At 42.7% G+C, this 19,729-nt stretch overlaps 2 protein-coding genes across 2 annotated transcripts; one reads left to right on the forward strand and one right to left on the reverse strand.

Annotated features, from left to right (window-relative positions):
* Positions 1-594: 594 nt before the first annotated feature.
* Positions 595-10,212, forward strand: st8sia2 (ST8 alpha-N-acetyl-neuraminide alpha-2,8-sialyltransferase 2). The gene is made up of 6 exons (XM_084017335.1): positions 595-1,114; positions 2,433-2,489; positions 3,175-3,315; positions 3,420-3,677; positions 5,816-6,109; positions 8,870-10,212. Exons 1-6 carry the CDS (start codon positions 1,017-1,019, stop codon positions 9,180-9,182), a joined length of 1,161 nt encoding a protein of 386 aa, XP_083873461.1. The 5' UTR covers positions 595-1,016; the 3' UTR covers positions 9,183-10,212.
* Positions 10,213-11,206: 994 nt separating this feature from the next.
* Positions 11,207-15,961, reverse strand: fam174b (family with sequence similarity 174 member B). The gene is made up of 3 exons (XM_084018500.1): positions 15,311-15,961; positions 14,190-14,321; positions 11,207-13,339 (listed from the first exon to the last, which is right to left on the reverse strand). The coding sequence occupies exons 1-3, from the start codon at positions 15,595-15,597 to the stop codon at positions 13,336-13,338; spliced, it is 423 nt and encodes a 140-aa protein (XP_083874626.1). The 5' UTR covers positions 15,598-15,961; the 3' UTR covers positions 11,207-13,335.
* Between the last annotated feature and the right edge of the window lie 3,768 nt (positions 15,962-19,729).

Raw genomic sequence — 19,729 nt, forward strand, 5'->3', positions numbered from 1 at the left:
CATAAAGTTGAAGCTGTTTGAGGTGCAGCTAGTTTTAATCAAATTATGTCTGGTCCGCTGGTTCCCAATAGGGGTCAGATCCCCTCCGAAGGGTCACGGGATACATCTGCGGGGTCGTGAGATGATCGGATGATTCATTGGGTTGGAAAGAAGAAAAAACAAAAGTTCCTCAACACAAATTTGTATTGATTCTCCCCTAATTGTTCCTGTTTTGTAAAATATTGGATAACTTCTTCTGTTTGGGACAGAGAGGCTAAGAGGAGATAAATGGAGACCAGGGGCATCAAGTGGGGGTTTTGGGTTTTTTTTTTTTTTTTTGTGTATAACATTTTTTTGTAAGTATAAAATGTAAATACTCAGGAAAAGACCTTACCAGTGCTTCCTTCCCCTCCACCGCTGGTGACCAGAGCTATAAAAAGATGTCCCATTTAAATGTATCTGACTGGGTCTCAACTGTGTTTGGTGGCCACATGAGCTCCATTGCAGCTTCTGTAGGTTTGGAGAAAGGGGTCTCCTACTAAACCCGCCTCGTGCAGCTGTCTGTCTGTCTCTCTGTCTGTCTGCCTGCCTGTCTCCACACTGCGGTCCTGCTGAGCCAACAACACCTGGAGGGAGAGTGAAACCAACGAACCGGACGCCGTCTCTTCGGCCGCTGCGCCTTTAAGACCGCATGTGGTCCACATCTCGCTGCTCCCATGGCAGCTCCGTAGGTGCACGCTTTCAAAGTTTGACTGGGGAATAGAGGTGTGTGTGGAGGGGAGGGGGAGAGAGTGGAGAGACGGCTGCAGCAGCAGCACCACCAGCAGCAGCATCGGCCCCGGCGGGAAGCAGACACGAGGAAACCAACAACCGAAGCGGGGGAGAGAGACAGGACCGCAGCTCGCCGAGGAGGGTCCACAACGAGAACAATGGCAGAGGAGCGGATTCTCGCTTTGTATCAACGGGGAACACGGGGGAGGTTGATGTGAGCCTAGCTGGAAGGAGGGACTCCCGGCTCCCCGCTCTCCCCCTCAGCCATGCCGCCTGTGTTCCGCGCGCTGCTGTTCGGCTTTGTGACGCTGCTGGTTGTGGTTCTGATTATTGACGATATTGCAGAAGTGGAGAAAGAAACTGCGTAAGTAGCCTCCCGTGATGTGCCCGTGCGCGTGTGCGCGTGCGTGTGTGTGTGTCCCATTGTTTTCTTGTCCAGCAGCTTTATTTCCTCACAGGACTGATTTGGTGAAGTGTTAAAAAAACAAAAATTAAATGAGTGGAATAAATGGAGTTTATCGGCATTGAATTGAAGTTTGGAGTTGAACGTGAGGTTCGTTTCTAACACTTGGGTGCAGCAGTAGCAGCTGTTCCGACAGCAGCCTGCCAAGGGTCTCCATGGATTAGGCTATTTGTCTTGCAGCAGCTTGGGTGCGCGATGGGATACATTGACACTATGAGAGAGAGAGGGGGGGGGGGGGGCGGCAGATCTCTTTTATTTTACTACATTTTTGGAGTTTGAAATGTTGAGCAGTGCAGCAGAAACCCTCCAACTCACGCTCATGCCCCATGCAAAAAGAAAACATTGTTAATTTAGCACCAAAATACTTCTGTCACACATAAAAACCAAGCAAACCTCAACAGTGCAACATCCTCCTCTTCCTCTCCTCCTCCTCCTCCTCCTCACTGCTGTATAGATGCTGTGATACCTGAATGACCTATTTGTTATCTTCTTATTTCTCTGTGAAGATTTTGGATTCTCACATCTCCCTTTGAGGCAGAACATTGTGTTTTGAAGGCGATCACCCGGCACGTCGTAATGGGGTCATTGGTTTTTTGATTCGCCGGTGGGAGAAGAACCAGAACCGATACCGCTTCTGCATAAATGCAGCTTAACACGATATCATTAATACATGTAAAGCTGGCGGGAATGTAAAAGGAGTGACACCTTTCATGTCAGAGAAGCACTCTTCTGTTTCACTCCCTCACTCCTTCAAGACAAACCAGACGCTGGTCATGGTTTCATCACACGTGACCAAGGTCATGACTGTAAAGTGCACAGATCTGAATGCACATGCAGTGTTTACTGTGATTGCATATCGGCTGCATGGTGTAGTCAACACCTCTGTGTAAAAAAAGAAGATTGCTCACTTCCTTGAGGGAAAAAAAACATCCTTTCAGTATAATGGGGCTCCATTAAGACCACATTTCTCCTCATTACATCAGCAAATAGGCCCACAGTGGATTTAAAAATATCCTGATACGTGCTTTCCACCTTTTTATTCTGTCTTAAAAGACAGAAGCACAGCGCGCCTGGCATCGAGTACACTGGGTGCATTATTGTTACAGGATATGATTACAGGAAGGACTTGAAGTATCAGTCCATTATCAACCGAGGCTTCATGCTGCAGCAGGTGATTCATAATTCAATCTAAACCTTCTTTTTCCCCCCTTCCTTCTAGAAATACTGGACATTCAAAGAAGATGAACTTGCACCGGCTCATCCCTAAACCACACAGGTCTGAAATCCAATTATATCCACACACACACACACACTCACACATTGATACATCTATATGTATATGCATATAGCTGTAGAGGCCAAGTGGGGAGCTAACTGCTCTTCCCATATCATTTTTACAGTCGGCATCTGTAATTTGATTCCTTTGCTGCCCTGACAGTGAGTCATTCACAGCAGGCGTCTCATTGCTTTTTACAGTAAGAAGGAAGCTGCTATAAATACCCATCAATATGGTGCGATCCAGGTGTTGGAAAAAAACATCTGCCGTGAGAATAAAGCTGAATCGAATCGCATATGACATCGACTTTGATCGCGTTTCAATTATGTTGTGTTAATACAGCGGCGGAGAAAGTATTCAGATCCTTTAAGTGAAAGTAGGCACACATATGTAACAAATATTCCAATACAAGTCAAAGTCCTGCATAAAAATGTACAAGTATTGTTACTAAAACCTAGTATGCAGTAAATGAGTGTTGCATTATGGTATATAAAATAAAAGCTGTGAAATTAATGCAATACAATACATGTAGTGGAGTAAATGTATGAATTAAATGTACTTGTATAACATCCTCTGTTCATTCACCGTAATTCAGATGGGAAAAATCTAAATAACCCTAAAGAGGGGGAAGATGGTGACGTTTACACATTACAAGGACATAACACAGCTTTCTATTCTCCTTCAGAAAGGCCGCAGCACACGTGGACCCGACTGCCTTGACGAGATCGAGCGAAGACGTAAACCGTCTCCGTCCGAGCTACAACAACACCGTCAAGCCCTCGCCAAGCAACTGGACCTTCAACAAGACGCTCTCCAACCTCATCAGGCAGACTCACTCTGTCCACAATTATCTCCACATAGTGTCACACTCCGCTAAGCAGAGTCTTTCATAACCAGCGTGTATTGTCTTCTTTTTTTTTTTTCCCGCAGAAAGAACATTCTGAGATTTCTCGATCCGGAGAGAGACATCTCCATTCTGAAGGGCACGCTGAAACCAGGAGATATCATCCACTATGTGTTTGATCGCCACAGCACCACCAACATCTCCGAGAATCTCTACCGCCTGCTGCCGACCGCATCCCCCATGAAGAACCAGCATCACAGGCGCTGTGCCATCGTGGGAAACTCTGGGATTCTGCTCAACAGCAGCTGTGGACCCGACATCGACTCTCACGACTTTGTTATCAGGTATCTATTTTTTTTTAAGTTATTCAGGGTTGGAAGTCTTCCACTTGAAATAAATCATAAAACAGGCGAAGTCAAAGTGGACCGTAATTGAAATGGATCACCACATTAGTTTCCGTTTCAAGTTTATCTCACTTTGCAGAGAGTATTAATTCACATTGGAATGACAGTCGCTTTTTCTTGTGTTCTCGGTTTAATTCAGGTTCGGAGTTGCTGCTCACACAGCTGGAAATATATTAATTGCACTTTTTGAAAAAAAAAAAAAAAAACAGTCAAAGCCTTTTACTGATTTAAAGTCTGAAATGAGCTGCCAGACGGAGGCACAATTAAATACACGATTATACATTCAACTTGACATTTGTGAAAAGCCGTCACATCCAGCAGAAAAACCCAATTGTGCTGCTTCTTCTTTTTTTTCGGAGAAACGCCGGCGCTCTCAGGGGTCCTGCTCTCATTTACCGGAGAATTGCGTTTGTGAGGCCATCAGCCGGCTTTGTGTTGAAGGAGTCGCTGAGTGGCTTATTTATCACCATTCACTTGTCATTGAAGGAAAATAAATCTGTCGAAGGTTACATCGTTATGGAAGATGCTGAAGAAACCGACGATTCTGGTTTGGGGTTCTGCGTGTTCCTCGCTGGAGGAACCCGCTGTGAGGAAAACGTCCTCTAATAAATCAGTGGCTTTAATGTTGTTGTATAAATGGAGCAGGAAGTAGCTGTCCGTGGTCGCGCCTCATTGAGCTGATCGATTGAGAGCTGAATGGGCCTCAAAATCCTTTTATGTGCCTTTTTATTCTGAAATTGATTCTGTTGTCGGTGCAGCTTGTTTCTTCTAAGTGCTGTGATGTTATGCTGACAAGGAGGGGTCGTGATTTCTGGACCACAGCAGCATGATAATGACATGGCGGTAATGGTCGGCTGAAGGCGTACGACGGGGAATGTGGCATTTTGAGAAGCTGTGGAATTTGCTCTGGCATTCACATGTCAGATAGGAACGCCGCCGCTAAATATAGTTCTCCGCCCCCCGCCATGTTTCCATAAAGTAGGCTGACGGTATTTCGGGTTCTGGATTATTTCAGCTCCGCGAATCGTTTGGCCTACTTGAGCAATTTATTGGACCGTTCCCCAATAAATTATAGCGAGCACGTTAATGCACATCTGCATCTAATCTTTGAAGCGGCTGCTTCGTAAAGCAGGTAGGTCGGCCGTCATACTACACCGACAGAGACCATTAAGCTGTAATGGTGAGTTACCGTCCAATGAAAACGCATGCATCTGTTCGTGATGATTTAGAGGTGTTCACATGAAACTGACAACGGAGTGTAAATTAGAATATGTTAAGTTGTTGAAAAACAAAATGCATCCTGCTTTTCTGCCGAATGTCACTCGTTTCATTCCTGGTAGAGATTTCTGTCTGGCAAATGATCCGACTAGCTTGAGGTCATAAACAGATGGGTGGTAAATTTAAAGGAATGACAAAATGAATGTGTCTTAGTAAAGCATGAGCTGCCAGAAGATTTTATGATATATAATCTATATGTATATATGGATTTAATTACAACCATTGCCTAGTAACAGCTTTAGCCACTATAATCAGCTCATGAAATTAAAGACCTATTACAATAACGCTGGTGCATATCATTCATTCAGGCTCACTTTATGGTAATTGTGCGATTGAAGTGTGGATCTTTGGCTTCCATTTAAGCTCAATTGTGAGTCTGGTGGCTAAAGATCACAGCATTATAAATCATTTCATATTTATCAAACCAGTCAGAGAGCCCTCGTATTCCTGCATTAATTACGTCCGCCTTCATTTCTTCTTCACTCTTTTATTCCGGGGTTTCAGGCCTTTTATAGGTCACCCATCTCTACATGAGATTTAACAAATCAAATGAGGGAACACCGCCTGCTCGCTGTCTTTTTATTAATTTTCTCAATTTCTTGAAGCTGCTACCAGCCAGGAGCAAAAGTCCATTGAATTTTCTTTATTTTATTAAATGATTAACAGTCCACTACACACAGCGTGTGTTTGTTCAAAATGTTAAGAAGAAAATGTGTCAGCCGTGCCAAGCTGGTTTTAAGCTGTGCTGGCAGAGATGTGAAATATTTCCTCCCTTTTTTTGCCGCCACTCTCATCCGAAGGTGTAACCTGGCGCCGGTGGAGGAGTACTCCCGGGACGTGGGGCGGCGGACCAACTTGGTGACCATGAACCCTTCCGTGGTGCAGCGGGCCTTCCAGGACCTGGTCAGCCAAGAGTGGAGGGATCGCTTCCTGCGGCGGCTCCAGAGCCTCAGCGGCAGCGTGCTGTGGATTCCAGCCTTCATGGCCAAGGGGGGCGAGGAGCGCGTCGAGTGGGCCCTTCGTCTCATCCTGTTGCACACCGTGGACGTCCGCACCGCCTTCCCCTCGCTGCGCCTTCTCCACGCCGTCAGAGGGTAAGAGGCTGGCAGCCGCTGCTGCTGGTTAAGAGCACCTGTGAGCAGCATAATGAAGGGGTTTGTTAACTCACTCTGCACCCCAGGTGGCCACTTTTAAACCGAGCATTAAAGCCGATCTCCTGTAGCGTCTGGTGCTAGAACGCTGCTCAGCCTCTCTTTACTCGGTGTGCACCTGGAGTCACTCCACCGAATCTGTTTTGATCAAGTGGGAAGTGTTTGATTCTGAGATGAATATTTCAAGTAGACATCAAGCTATTTAAGCGTTTATTTGTGCTGGGATTAATCGTCTCTTTAACAGACACTTAAACATATTAGGAAATACACTTATTTCCAGCCAGGAGGCGATATGCTTGGCAGAAAGAGTGGACACGGTGTGAAAGCTGGCCTGGCTCGGGTCAAAGTTCAAACATATGTCAACCAACACCTCTTACTTTGTTTAATCTGCACACAAGCAGAAGGCAAGACCAAGAGTCTACAACGAGCAGTTTAGTGAGGCTGAACTTAGGCAACGCCGTGCATTAGCACATTAGCATGCTAAGATGCACACAATTACTGGCTCCTGATGTTTAGCAGGTATAATACAATTAATTCTGAGGGAGGCATGAATGTCTGCACCAAATATCATAACAACCCAGTTGCTGTTGAGACAATCAAAACCACAAAATGTCAACCTCCTATAAATGTTAACCTCTACATGCCTATCCTCCTCTGGGGACCATGAATGTCCGTAGCAAAATGTCATTGCAATCCATCCAATAGTTGTTTAGAGATTTCTTTGAGCAGGGACTTCCCAGAGGCTTGTCGTCCGGTGAGGTTACCAGGCAACCAGCCGAAGCTATAGACATACATACCACATAGGAGTGTGTGGTTCTGGGTATCGATCTCCTCGTTTAACTCTCAGCAAGAAAGCAAAGAAGCACAAAACACCCAGTATTCATTCTCAGCTTTTGTACATTGATTTAGACATTTAATTCACCACCAATATTTATCCTTTGTGCCACATTCCTTAAATATTGCTTGCTTGTTTGCTGTAAAAGTAATTAGGTTTTTAGGTGTTGATACACTTATTAATGCTATTAAGCTGTGGTATAACAAACCATATTTTGTTAATCCTTGTTTTGGTTAGAACTGGTTATTTTTTAGGACAGTTTCTTCGCGGATCAGTCAAATACAGCGTTGTTGCCTTCAGGCTGTTATGAAATCCCTCTGTGCAATTTCTTTTGCTGTCCTTGCTCCTCTATCATCGCAAATCAGATTCTGCTCAGGATCTTTGCTGCTTTGTTAAACGCCTAACAACCACTGCTGGTCAGTGACCAAATTATGCCATTTTGTATGCCCCAACTAACACTCTAATTGCACCGGGGTAGAAGTGGCCCGTTGTCTTTGCAGAAATGGTCTGAAATTGTCTTATAGATGAAACGCAGGCTGTTGGTGGTGGTGTCTGTTAAACGCTCCCCCTGACCTTGTCCTTTTCTTAGCAAGACTTGAACCTTAATTCCCCCGTCGTGTCCCATAGAGGACAAAGGATCGACTCACTCCGACCTCATTCCACATCCGAGCGTTTCCCTGATAATTCGACTGTGCCCTGTGCTCGTTAGAATGCCGATCACCTGCTGTGGTGTTTGGTTGGACCGTAAACCTGCCCTGTGCCCGTGTGCCCTTCATGGCGCACGGACCGCTTTAATTAGTACCACCTCCGCATCGCAACGCGACTTTCCACACTCACCACGGAGTGCGCAGTCGGCGGAGGCAGCAGTAGCCTCGAGGCTGGAGGAACGGGCGAGTGACTGGAAAGGCAAATGAAGCTGGGGCGAGGGAATGTCCGACCGGACGTCTCTGAAGCTGCTCCCCAGGGCAGCATGTGGCATCTTACTGTCACGGGAGCTCCCAGGAGATTTGTGCAGAGCCGCCGAGTGTGTGCACTTTTGTTTAACGCCCTGCACCTGAACAAGTTATTAATCATTCAGTGTTCAACAGCAATTTCCACCTTTAGAAACAAACAATACTAGCTCTGCCAAATGTGGCGAGATGATTAGTTTTGTCCAGAAATGAGACGGATGGAAATAATTTGTTTCCTGTGCAGATTGCTGCAATAGATTCCACATGTTCGAGCCAGGAAATGTGCAGAATAATCTTGTGTAACTGTGTTAAGAATAAGGCTGCAAGGGACAATTCTTTTTATCGTCAATCTGTGCTGGTATAAGCAGAGATCCACACACTTAATCCATGCAGCAAGTGTACGGATATCTCTCCGATCAGTTTGGACCAATTAAACGAAGATTAAGCCAAGTAGGAGCAGTCATCCTGCATTATTGTCTGTAAAAATGCCATTTCCTAGAGCAAAACTGGCATCTTCTAATTGCTTATTTTGTCAAATCAACAATGCAAAGCCTGAAGATATTCACTTTTCAATTATAGAAAAGAGAGAAAAGTAGCAAAACTTCACAATTGAGAAGCTGGAACCGGAGAATGTTTATTTTTGCAGTGCATTCACTGAGCAAATGGAAGAAGGGATGAAAAGGGCACTGCATTTTTAATTGCCTGACTTCTCCCCACTCTGCTCTGGCATACTGTATATCTGCAGTAATATCCAAACCCAGAGGGGGGAACGTCTTACTGGGGAGATAAGTGTTGCGTTCTCATTAATACTGACTTATGAGCTCTGGAGGACACAATCTTCTTTTTGCTGTATTTCTAGTTGACGGTTATCGAGTGGTTGCATGCAGCTAATCACTTACTGTATGTTTTTGTCAACAGATATTGGCTTACAAACAACGTCCACATCAAGCGTCCGACCACGGGGCTCCTCATGTACACGATGGCCACTCGCTTCTGTGAAGAGATCCACCTTTACGGTTTCTGGCCCTTCCTCCTCGACCCGCAGGGCAAACCGGTCAAGTACCACTACTACGACGCGCTGAAGTACGAGTACACGTCCAGCTCCAGTCCTCACACTATGCCTTTGGAGTTCAGGACCCTGAGTGCCTTGCACAGACAGGGGGCGCTCCGGCTCCACACTGGGACCTGCGATGCGGAGAGGGGACCACAGAAGGAGCTCCAGGGCGAATAGATTAAAGGATCTCCATGGAAACCACCTCCAGCAGACACTGTATAAACAGTTTTCTTGTCGCCGTACTTTTATGAAACTTGAATTAACTTATTTCCAGTCGTTCGGAATGAACTTTTTTCTATTTCAAGCTCTTGTAGTGACTCGTTTTACCTTTTAATTACATTTCTATGGTGACCTTTAAAATAATGGGACCCTTTTCTGCTGGTGTTTCGTGGAGATCCTGTTTTTATAAACCAGACAAAACCCAGTGGTCTGGTTTCCAGTAGGGTCATGCGTTTCAAATTAAGGGAGTCAGAAGATGTTTTGTGTTTTCAAAGTAGGTCATGAGATGCCATCAATTAAATGATATGACAGGGCTCCATTACGGGTGTGTTGTAATTTAGCCAGCATGTCAACAGCACCAAGAGCTGCTGAATTAATGACTCTTGTGAGCCACTTTTTGGGCCACAAGATGGAAGCACTTAATAATCAGGGAGACTGGGGGGGGGGGGGGGGGGGGGATGTTGCTCATGTGTTCAAACATTTGTTTTTCTTAATATGATGTTTAACTTGTGATAAGAAATTCCGGTAGAGAATATTTTCTGCTTTTGTAGCTTCTTATAAAGTACTGTCATTGGTGTAATGCAGGTGATCCAAAAGTCCAGTCATTCAGAGCTGCTATGTGAGTACGTTTGGTTACTTGAGAGCCGAGCGAAGGAATGGAAGCACGTTGAATTGTATCGGGCTTCTGTGAGGACAAAGAGGGAGTGTACCGGCTGTTCACATAAGAATGTTTACACAGACTTAGCTGGTGGTAAACTCACTTTGTAGACTTTTCTCAAACAACGCCAGCCCTGTTTCTGCACTGGAAGTGTTCAGACTGTAGTTGTGTATTGGTAGTAAGAAGAGCTTAGCTTCTTTTTTTTTTTTTTTTAATGAATGTATCTGTGAGATTCTTACGACAGCTGTAAGAAATGAACCACATAATGTGCTTTAAATAAATTCCTTGTTCCAGTGAACAGCAGTTTCAGTGCAATAACACTGGGAGAAGGACAAGCTGATAACTTGTATGCCTCATTCATTTCTAATGATGTGTGAATTATACTTCTATAGTGTGTTAGGGTAAGTATTTTAACCAGCATAGATTGATACAGATATTGTTATTGATTAACGTTGTTTTGTGCCTATAATCAATAAATTGGATCATTTAAATTGGACCATCCACATGCCCTAAAATAAAATGTTAAAAAGTTATATTTAATAGGATTGGAAAGAGTTACATGACTGTCTTTATAATGTAACTAATTTCTGAAAACTAGATATGAATAAACCATAAAACAAAATAATAATTCTGTTTATTTTAATACCAGACTGATTTTCAAACCAATACAAAAGTTTAATGCTAGTTTGTATGTAAAGCTCAGCTGAGTTTTAAGGTTTTCTTTAGAAATTGTCCGGCTTTTTCGCAAATACGCTTTGTGTGTTTTTGGTACAATGACAACAGCAGTATTTGAATTATTCCAAGAGCTCTGCTGCTAAACCAGTAGCTTCTCATGTGCTCCCAGCCATGTGATTCGTCTGTGATGTTTTGACAGGATGCGCCTGTTGACTTGCATGTTGGCCAACAGAGCAAGCAAAGTTAAGAATAGACACAGAAGCTGTACCGGTGACGTGAGCCGTCTGAAGCCATGAAAGGCTCATTTGTGAAAAGCTTGAGTGAACCCGGCAAAAATAGAGACATTCTGGGACCAACACAAATACGTCAATTAACAAAGAATCCGGAATTTGCCAGTTTAGAGAACTTTCTACTGGCATGTAGTTCCTGCTGAAACACTGTGCTGTATTGGGCTCATGTTAACATCTGTCCAAATTCAAGCCAACAAATGTCAGCTTTTTGCATGTTTGGTCTAGTCTTGATAAATGCAAAAATAATTATTTTTTTCTGAAAATATTCAATGTGACTCAAGGACATTTAAATTGTGCAGTTATGATAAAGTGAATGTACTTTTCTGTGGCAGGACACACAAAAGATCAGATAAAAAATAAAACTTCAAGGCTCGCCCTGAAAACGATTTAACACTTCAAAGGAAGCAGTTTTATTTCAGTAGCTTTTCAAAGAAATGGAAAATGAGGAAACCGCTGTGGGTATGCATAACATCTCTGTGTCAAAAACCAAACAGGGACTTTGTTTTTTTTTTATTTTTGTTTAAATGCGGGATTAGGGAAATTAGCTACAGACTTCAAATAGCTAGCTACCACAATGACTTTGATTCATTTTACAACAGGAAGTGTCTGCAGCAGATGATTCCGTCCTAATAAAAGCCCGGGAATTAGCATCTTTTTCCACAGTTCACACTAAAGATCAAATAAAAGACGTCCGAGATGGAAGAGGATAACCTCTGTCCTCCGACACGAACTCAGCAGAGGCACAAACATGAATTTGCAGTTTTCTTGCACATACAGTGAAAAACTACCATAAACATGACACGGTACTGAAATGAACAGTGGGTTTATAGCATGATGGAAACTCTGCTAAAGATCATTATATCAAAAATATGCCTGACAGTTTGATTCACATATGATTAAAAAAAACTCATCAGACACACTCTTTCGCTTGTACATCTACAGTGAGAATAAATGCTTCCAGTCTGTGAATGTTCTTTCTCCGGGAAAGAAAATGTTGGACGACTTGGACATTGCAATCTTTTCCGTTAACTAGATTGAGGTCGTTGGGAAACGACTGCAGCTGCAGGCCACGGTGCACCATCTAACAACAATCTGGATCAAAACACAAGGTCACCTTCAGCAGCCACACTCCTGTTTGCTGCAGGTGGACTCGCCAATGCTGTTGGTTTAATTACATTTAGGACGAGGCAGGTTTGTGAACTCTATGTGCTTTATATCAGGTTTGGGTGGTTATTGCATTTTTAAATTAAAGATATAACACATTTAGCAAACCATGTATGCTTTTACTTTTTTAAATATGTAACAAGCCAAGTTGTTTGAAAAGGTAGGGATACTTTTGTAGCAGAATTCATTCTTCAGGCTGGGAAAAACGATCCTTTTCAAGTTACACATTACACGAGTCAGTGAGCCATTAATGGAAATATTTGTGGGAGACTTTCCATAATACTTATCCAGCTGTTCACCTTCTATCTCATACCAGACATTAGGCTATACGGGGACATCACATTGTTTTGATTTACAAAATAAGACACACGTCAAACACGTTTAATGCGGCTCGTTGACTTCGCTCAGTGGTTACTTGATTAAATGACACTTTCACATGATTGAACACACCTGATCACGACAGATTACAGTGTTCACATTCACAGCAAATGGACGTGTACCACAAACACCTCACAAACACACCCCGACTATATCGTTTGAGCATTTCGTCAAATTTGACCCTCGGGGAAGAAAAGGAATTCAGCTGAGATAGCAGCAAAACGGCAACGTCTACAACAACACACAGTAAAAAAATATACGCCTACTCCGCACACACCGCTCCGACAGTATATATGCACAGTAAAGTGGTTAGTAGATAGAAATATATTTGGTATGAAATTTTAGCTAAAAATATCAATTATTGTATATCAATAGATTCTTTAAAGTGTGCAATATTTGAATAAAGTGTTCACAATATTTGTTGCGTCTCAACAGTTTATGCAATAACTTATGGTCTTTAGTGTTGATACGGGTTAATCATAGCTCCAAAGCAGGCGTTGGTTTAGAAACTCCTCCCAACAACCTGTAGCTCAAGGGTAAAACTTAAATGGCAATAACTGTCAGAAAATGTATAAAAACAACAACAGATATATTTATATATATATGTGTGTGTGTGTGTGTGTGTGTGTGTGTGTGTGTGTGTAGTGTTATGAATATGACTAAATTATTACTGAATTACTTTGAAGAAGAAGTCACGACATGAAGCATCCTACTAATATCAGTAAGTCATTCACGCCACATGACAGAGGCGCCAGAAAAGCAGCAAACAATGATATCCATCGGGCTCCCGTCCATTTTTAACACAGATAAAAAGCCATGCACAAGCAGCATGTGAGGTTGCTGATCTGATCTGAAGTCTTGCACAAAAACAAAAATACAGGAAATCACTTCAGTTTGCCCCCCGTGCAAAACAGGAGTTGTGGGATATCGATGTCCATGCTGGGATTCACCTGCAAAAACAAACATGAGAACTCAGTTATTTGACAGGATTGTATCTGGTGTTTAGCGTTCCACATGGCCAGGAGGAAATATGTTCCCCCTGCAGAGTCCAGTCTGACTTGGATGTCAAGAATGTCAGGTAGAGGACGTCACAGCTCCCTTTCAGGAAGTGGTTGTGTGTGAAAGAACAATGGAACGGACGGAAGGGTGAAACTAATGTCAACATCAGACGAACTAATGAACTGGAAAAATGTTTCCTTAAAAGAGTGCGTTTCCTCAAGAGGAGCGGCAAAGACACATTCTATATTACACTAGCGCCGGTGGGGTTTTATCCTGCATCGCATTACTTAATATCATTGTGTGCTTAATATGAAGTCCAGGAGAGGTCTATTAACAGCAGTGGCTCCTGCGTGTGCTTTAGTGGGACAATCTAACTATAAGGCGCCACCCAGAAATGTTAAATAGTCAAAGCTGAGTCACTTTCCATGAATGGGAAGTCAGAGATAAAACACTGTATGACCACAATGGTAACGAGGGAGATAAGAAGAAGAAAAACCAGCAGAACCAGTCAAAGTATAGGGGTGTTCCTTTTTAGTTTGAAGAAGGATTTGTCAGGGAAACATTCTGTATGGATATGTTTCTGTAGAAATAAAGGGTCAAAGTGTGAATTACTTTATTATAACATTAACACCTTGCAGTGGTAAACTAATATCCCCACTGTTACATCCATAGTGTCACTTCTCTCATGTGTAGATTCTCAATGGGAAGTCATTTGAGCAGCAGAAACAAGGAGAACAAGAAAAGTCTTCTTTGGTCTGAGAATGATGGTGACATATTTGTAAGAAACAAAAAAACAACAACCTGTATTTGACGTCAAAGAGGGTGGAGTCGTCGTCATCATCGTTCTCCTCGTTAAGAGGGGCCATCTCCACGCGCTCAGCAGGTGTCGTTATGATGTCGTACTTGCGGGTTTTTCTGATTCGTCTCCCAGATCTGTGTGGGAGAAAACGTTGCCAAACATGAAACGAGTGCAAGAAATTAAATCTCACCTTTTAGGCCGATTGACTAAAGTACAACATCAGCTGTCCACCTAGTTTAGTTGTTTGTTTTTTTCAAATGGAGAAGATTGGATTTATAACATCTTAAAATCATGACATTGCTCAAACAAATGCTTTTCTCACATGAACTAGTGCTGAAACTATTATACGATTGACATTGTTTTAAAAAACAATTTGAAGACGCAGCATTGGGCTCTGGGAATTCATGATGGCCACAAAAACATCAGAAAATAGACTTAAAGACCTATTGATTCATTTAGAAAAAATAGCAACAGACTATTCTTTAATTTCAGCACCGAATATGAAATAAAATAACAGTAAAGCTAAAATACATCATATCTGATGAATGCAAAGATGATGCTAACTGTAAAATATACCCTTCACATAGATCACAGACTATATGCATGATTCTGTTATGATTATCCCCATAATCATCAGTAATATAAAGCACAGAATAAGCATCCCCACACTAGAATTCCCTGTAGGAGCATTATTAATTCAATTAAATTGTATTTATAGTGTCATATCACAACAGAAGTCATCTCAGGACACTTAACACATTGAGCAGGACTAGAATACGCTCAAGATTTCCAGAGTCAATACAAATTCAAAGTGTTACAGCGACAGTGGCGAGAAAAAACTGCCTTAATAGGCTTTTAGGCAGAAATCTCGTGCAGCCCAGGCCCTTGGGTTCCAACTGCATTTGGTGTTGGTAGTAGTAGCATTAACAGTAGTGGTGGCATAATAATTATTATTATTATTATTATTATTATTATTAATAGGCCCAAACACTACCACATGCTCCTAATCGATTCGTTTAAAACCACAGTCCCATTTACACTCCGACTGCATCATTGCAAAGCTGCTTATTATAGGCCTTATTATAAACCCGCCCGGGAGACGCCATGGCAACCACCTGCCTACCTGACCACTTTGATGACCAGGCACGTGATGAGCGCAGCTGTCAACACGCAGATGAAAATGACTATGTTTTTCAGAGTCGGGAGATGCGTCATCAGAGATGAAATCCGGGATCCCACCGCGGCATCTGTCACGTTGTGTGTCACTTGTCCGTCCTCGCTGATGATGGACGATGATGATGATGACGTTGAATTCAACGGCGTCGCGGGCGAAGCCAGAGTTTGTCGTTCTGCGCCGACCCGCCAGAGAGCCGCGACGATAAAAGTTAAAACCAGATTGCACGTCAACATGGTGCCGATAATAAAGACAATTCGCGAGCGGGGGTTTGTTCTCTCGGTCGTTTCTTTAAAGTAGACGAAATGCGACCGCAGCTGTCATCTTAAAGAGGAGCGGGTTGTCACTTCTTGCTATTCGCGCAGTAAATCTCCATCCCCCTCCTCGTCCAAGCGTCTCCTAAAGGTGGACTACTAGATCCTGACTTGCATTTGCTTCCAAAACATGTTTCCCTTGAGGTGCGTTATAGCAAGTCCTTCCTGATTGCATTAGGACTGTGTAGAGGCTAGAGATGGGGATTATCCGCTTCCGGAAGCGCTCTGCAGGCTGGCCCACTGTTCCCGGTGCTGAAGAGGAGCGTTATGTGAACTGGTGCTGCCTTCACGGTCGCCTCGTATATCCGAACACAAGCGGACCTGCTGTCAACAAGACAAATATGTTGGCAGCTTCACTCGACTCGTTGGTTTAGTGGCTTATGTGTGATTACTCTTTGACAGTAAAGTATATTAGTAGTAGTAGTAGTAGTCAGGTAGGAGTAGTACACCCCCTGGAGGAAGTACTCTTTCAGGCATCTTAAACAAAAGCAGCAATAGTATTTCTAGTACTAACTATTAACACTTCTTTAAGTACTCACTTAAGAATAGTTAAAAAATAATTTAATTACAAATCTTATCTAACGTTAGCAACACAATACACTGAAAGTCAATGGGGACATGTCCTGTACAGATACAGCCCAAATAAATGATCTCATTTTGCAAATATGGCCCATTACCAAATCATGTAGGAGAGTAAAAGGTACACTATTGGCATCCAAATGTGTAGTGGAGTTGAAGTATAAAGTGGCATGAAATAAAAATGCTGAAATAAAGTACCAAAAGCTTGAAATTGAACTTCAATACAGTATTTGAGTAAATGTACTTGCCTACATTCCACCACTGCACCTAAAGCAGAAAGCCTACAAGTAGTCATATTTCAGAAATTATATATTGATGTATACAAAATAGTTGGGACACAGTGACAAAGACACGTATAAGTTTGGGACAGTGCATATTTGTGTGATTGGCAGGTGGCATGCAAATGAGACATGTAATTACAGTTTTTCAGGAGACCTTTTGTCTTGAAATTCTTGAAACTCTGGTCCTCTACCAGAGGCCTGGGAGCCTGAGGGTTCTTCAGTATCTTAGCTGTTCTTCTGGACACAGATCTCAGATGTTGATCCTGGAATGTGCTGGAGCCACTGCACCTGCAGATCCTGTCTGGTGTGGTAGGACCCGGCCTGCACCAAATCCACCCCCCTGTTTGGACTAACCACCAAAGTACATCTGTAAATATTAATTTAAAGTATTTTCAGATTGTGTAATTGTGTAATTGTTCAGGTGTTATTAAAAAAAAATGTTGGCCCTGCTCAACAGACATATCAGTCTGTGTGTGTGTGTGTGTGTGTGTGTGTGTGTGTGTGTGTGTGTGTGTGTGTGTGTGTGTATAATAATAGCATGTAAACATCGCCATCAGGTCATTATCCCCACATTGCCAGAAACAATACAGAGGACCTTGGTGTCCATATGGCTCTATTTAGAGAGTCTTATATTTGAATCTGTTGCATAGCTCTGAGTTGTTCTCTGTCTGACGACACACAGCACTACAGAGATGCCAGCAGATTTTTTGCAATAAAGATTATATGATGTTGACTGTTAAAACATAGGAAACATGTGGAGTGACCAATTCCAACAGAATCTGAAGGCAGCATTTCTCTGTTTGCTCCTGGGCCATAGAAAAAGCAATTTCCCGAGGGCAGCAGGTTTCCCAGACCGCGGATTCCAGGGAAATCTTGACCAGACACGACAGTGATAAGATATTAATTGATCAGTGATGGTGATAATCATCCCAAAACATCTATAGGCATAAAGCAAACACACCGTTGTCACACACACAGTTTGTCACAGACAATTTATGATTTATCACCATTTTATATTTTGGCCAGACTCATGGGTTTACAATCTGTCCTATTGAAAAAGTAGACCAGCACTTAGATGTACAACTACAACTCATCCCTCTGATGGATAGTGAACACAGGACAGGAGCAGTTAATCTATTAAAGACATCAGACAGAATTTCTCACAGTAAAACCCTGAAAACAAGTTGAGGTTTGTCCGTTTTGGTCACATTTCTGTGTGGTGGCCCTCCACTGCGCTCCTGTATGTGGGAGCTATTTGATTTCATCAAAGACCACCAGATGGCAGCATAAAATAACAACAGGAGCCTGCATTTGCCTTCAGTGTGGAAGTCAAAATCCAGCACTGACTAGTTTGTGTGAGGCCTTTAGGTATCTGGAGCAGGAGAGGACCGGTACGCAAATATGCACGCCAAAACATTAAGTGCATGTGCATTATGTAGGTATTGATTTTGCATAGACATGCATTGCTTAGTGAGGACTCTTGCCCACGTGGGAGATACACATCTAAAGGGGGGTCGTCACATTCTGAGAGCCTGAACTTTGCACAGAGAAGCAGCTCTGAGCGTGGCCACACTGATCAGGTTACAGATTTAAACTGGCTCACGCCACAGTTGGTTTTTTCTACACTTCTCTTTCAGTTTAGCTGCAATAAAACACACAAGTTAATGCAACAATACAGTGAAGATCTTTAGTTACGTTAATTTTGACAACTCTTGTCGCTCCCAACCGTAGATATAGGCTAACTCCTCGCCACGCCTCACCATTCATCTCCCCTGTTTGTTGAACAATATGACCACACCGGTATACAGAATCATCTGTCTTGCTAATTGGAAAGCAAACATGAACATAGCCGGCCTGTCCTTGTGTCAACTGTTGCAGCTTATTTGCGATGTCAAATGACATTTGGTGTATGTGCGATCCTGCCTGTGGTCGGTGCTGTTGAGGCGGCAACACTTGCCTACTTGTCTTTTTACAGAACAAATGGCAGCATTTACACCTTCCCCCAACAGAAATGCTTTGTGTTAAATGCTAATCCGTGCTGCAGATTAGTTTGAGTCCAGAGTGTGCTCATGTGTCATATTGTATCGTATCAAATTGTAAATATAAGTGACCGATATAAAAGCTCTCCCCGCTGACTACTAACTGGAGTTTACTACTCCTATACAAAATAGTCAAGTCCAACAGAAAAGACCTAATTTGTTTATCAAATTTGAGGGAGGTGAAGAAAGAAAAATCAGTTCAAGAGTCTTAACATACGGTTGATTGTGAGAAGCCAAAGGTCATGCAATAGACTTATTTTCATTGAGAGTTCAAGTTCAAATCCATACCAGTTTTGATTTCAAATAGCAATGTGTGATACATTAATGACACATTTGTTTACGGCGAATACAGTAAAGTCCAGAAATAATAACATTGTATCAAACACAATGCAGCATTTAAACTAACAAAGTGAAGTGAAACCAGACGGACATACAATTTGTGCTGCAACAACAGTGTCAATTGGAGTACATTTCCAATAGTCAATCTCTTAAAGGACAATTTTAGCAACACTCATGTGACATGAAGGTAAAAGACACCACTTAGATTATTTTGGGACGTTAACAGATTTGATGCGGTAAGCACTTCCCTATTCAAACCAATCCAACCAGTCAGTCAATACCAGGCTGTGTTCTATTCACTTGGAAGCCTAGAACCGCTATGGGCTTGCAGGGAAGGCAGTCCTGTTGCTAGGCTGGGGATCTGTTTAAAGAAATCTTCCCCTGCAGGGAGCATGCGCTGTTGTGGCAAACATCCCATTGGTCAGTGACGGGGGGTGGAGTGCATATCGCCACCTCCAGAGACTGTCCAAGAAAGGCTGCACTGACTGAACAGACAAAGTTTGTTAAATTTGGTTGCCACTATTATAACTTGTGCAAACTTTTTCCAGTTCAATAAAAAAAATAAACTGTACTCAATTTAATCGATTTTTGTCCCAAGCAAGGCATGATATTCGTGTTATTATTAGCCTTATTCAAGCAACTTTCCAGTCATACTATAAGAAGAATTGTGATATCTCAGTCCAAAAAGACCCCCAACTTCATTACTGTGTGTAATGGTGACAATGAGGAAGTCCGCATCAATACCAGGAACTGAGCCTGATGTCTGTGTTGTTGTTGGTGACAAAAAGCAAGGAATGAAACATGTTATACGTAATT

Source organism: Eutrigla gurnardus (genome assembly GCF_963514095.1).
Source record: "Eutrigla gurnardus genome assembly, chromosome: 9".
Taxonomy (NCBI): Eukaryota; Metazoa; Chordata; class Actinopteri; order Perciformes; family Triglidae; genus Eutrigla; species Eutrigla gurnardus.

Bases quoted from the DNA above. Each gene is read 5' to 3' on its own strand.
- st8sia2 (XM_084017335.1), top strand. From the start codon at position 1,017: ATGCCGCCTGTGTTCCGCGCGCTGCTGTTCGGCTTTGTGACGCTGCTG. The intron at 2,490-3,174 runs GTCTGAAATCCA...ATTCTCCTTCAG, and splicing joins CTCATCCCTAAACCACACAG to AAAGGCCGCAGCACACGTGG. The intron at 3,316-3,419 runs GCAGACTCACTC...TTTTTCCCGCAG, and splicing joins ACGCTCTCCAACCTCATCAG to AAAGAACATTCTGAGATTTC.
- fam174b (XM_084018500.1), bottom strand. From the start codon at position 15,597: ATGTTGACGTGCAATCTGGTTTTAACTTTTATCGTCGCGGCTCTCTGG. The intron at 14,322-15,310 runs GTAGGCAGGTGG...TCTCCCACACAG, and splicing joins CTGGTCATCAAAGTGGTCAG to ATCTGGGAGACGAATCAGAA.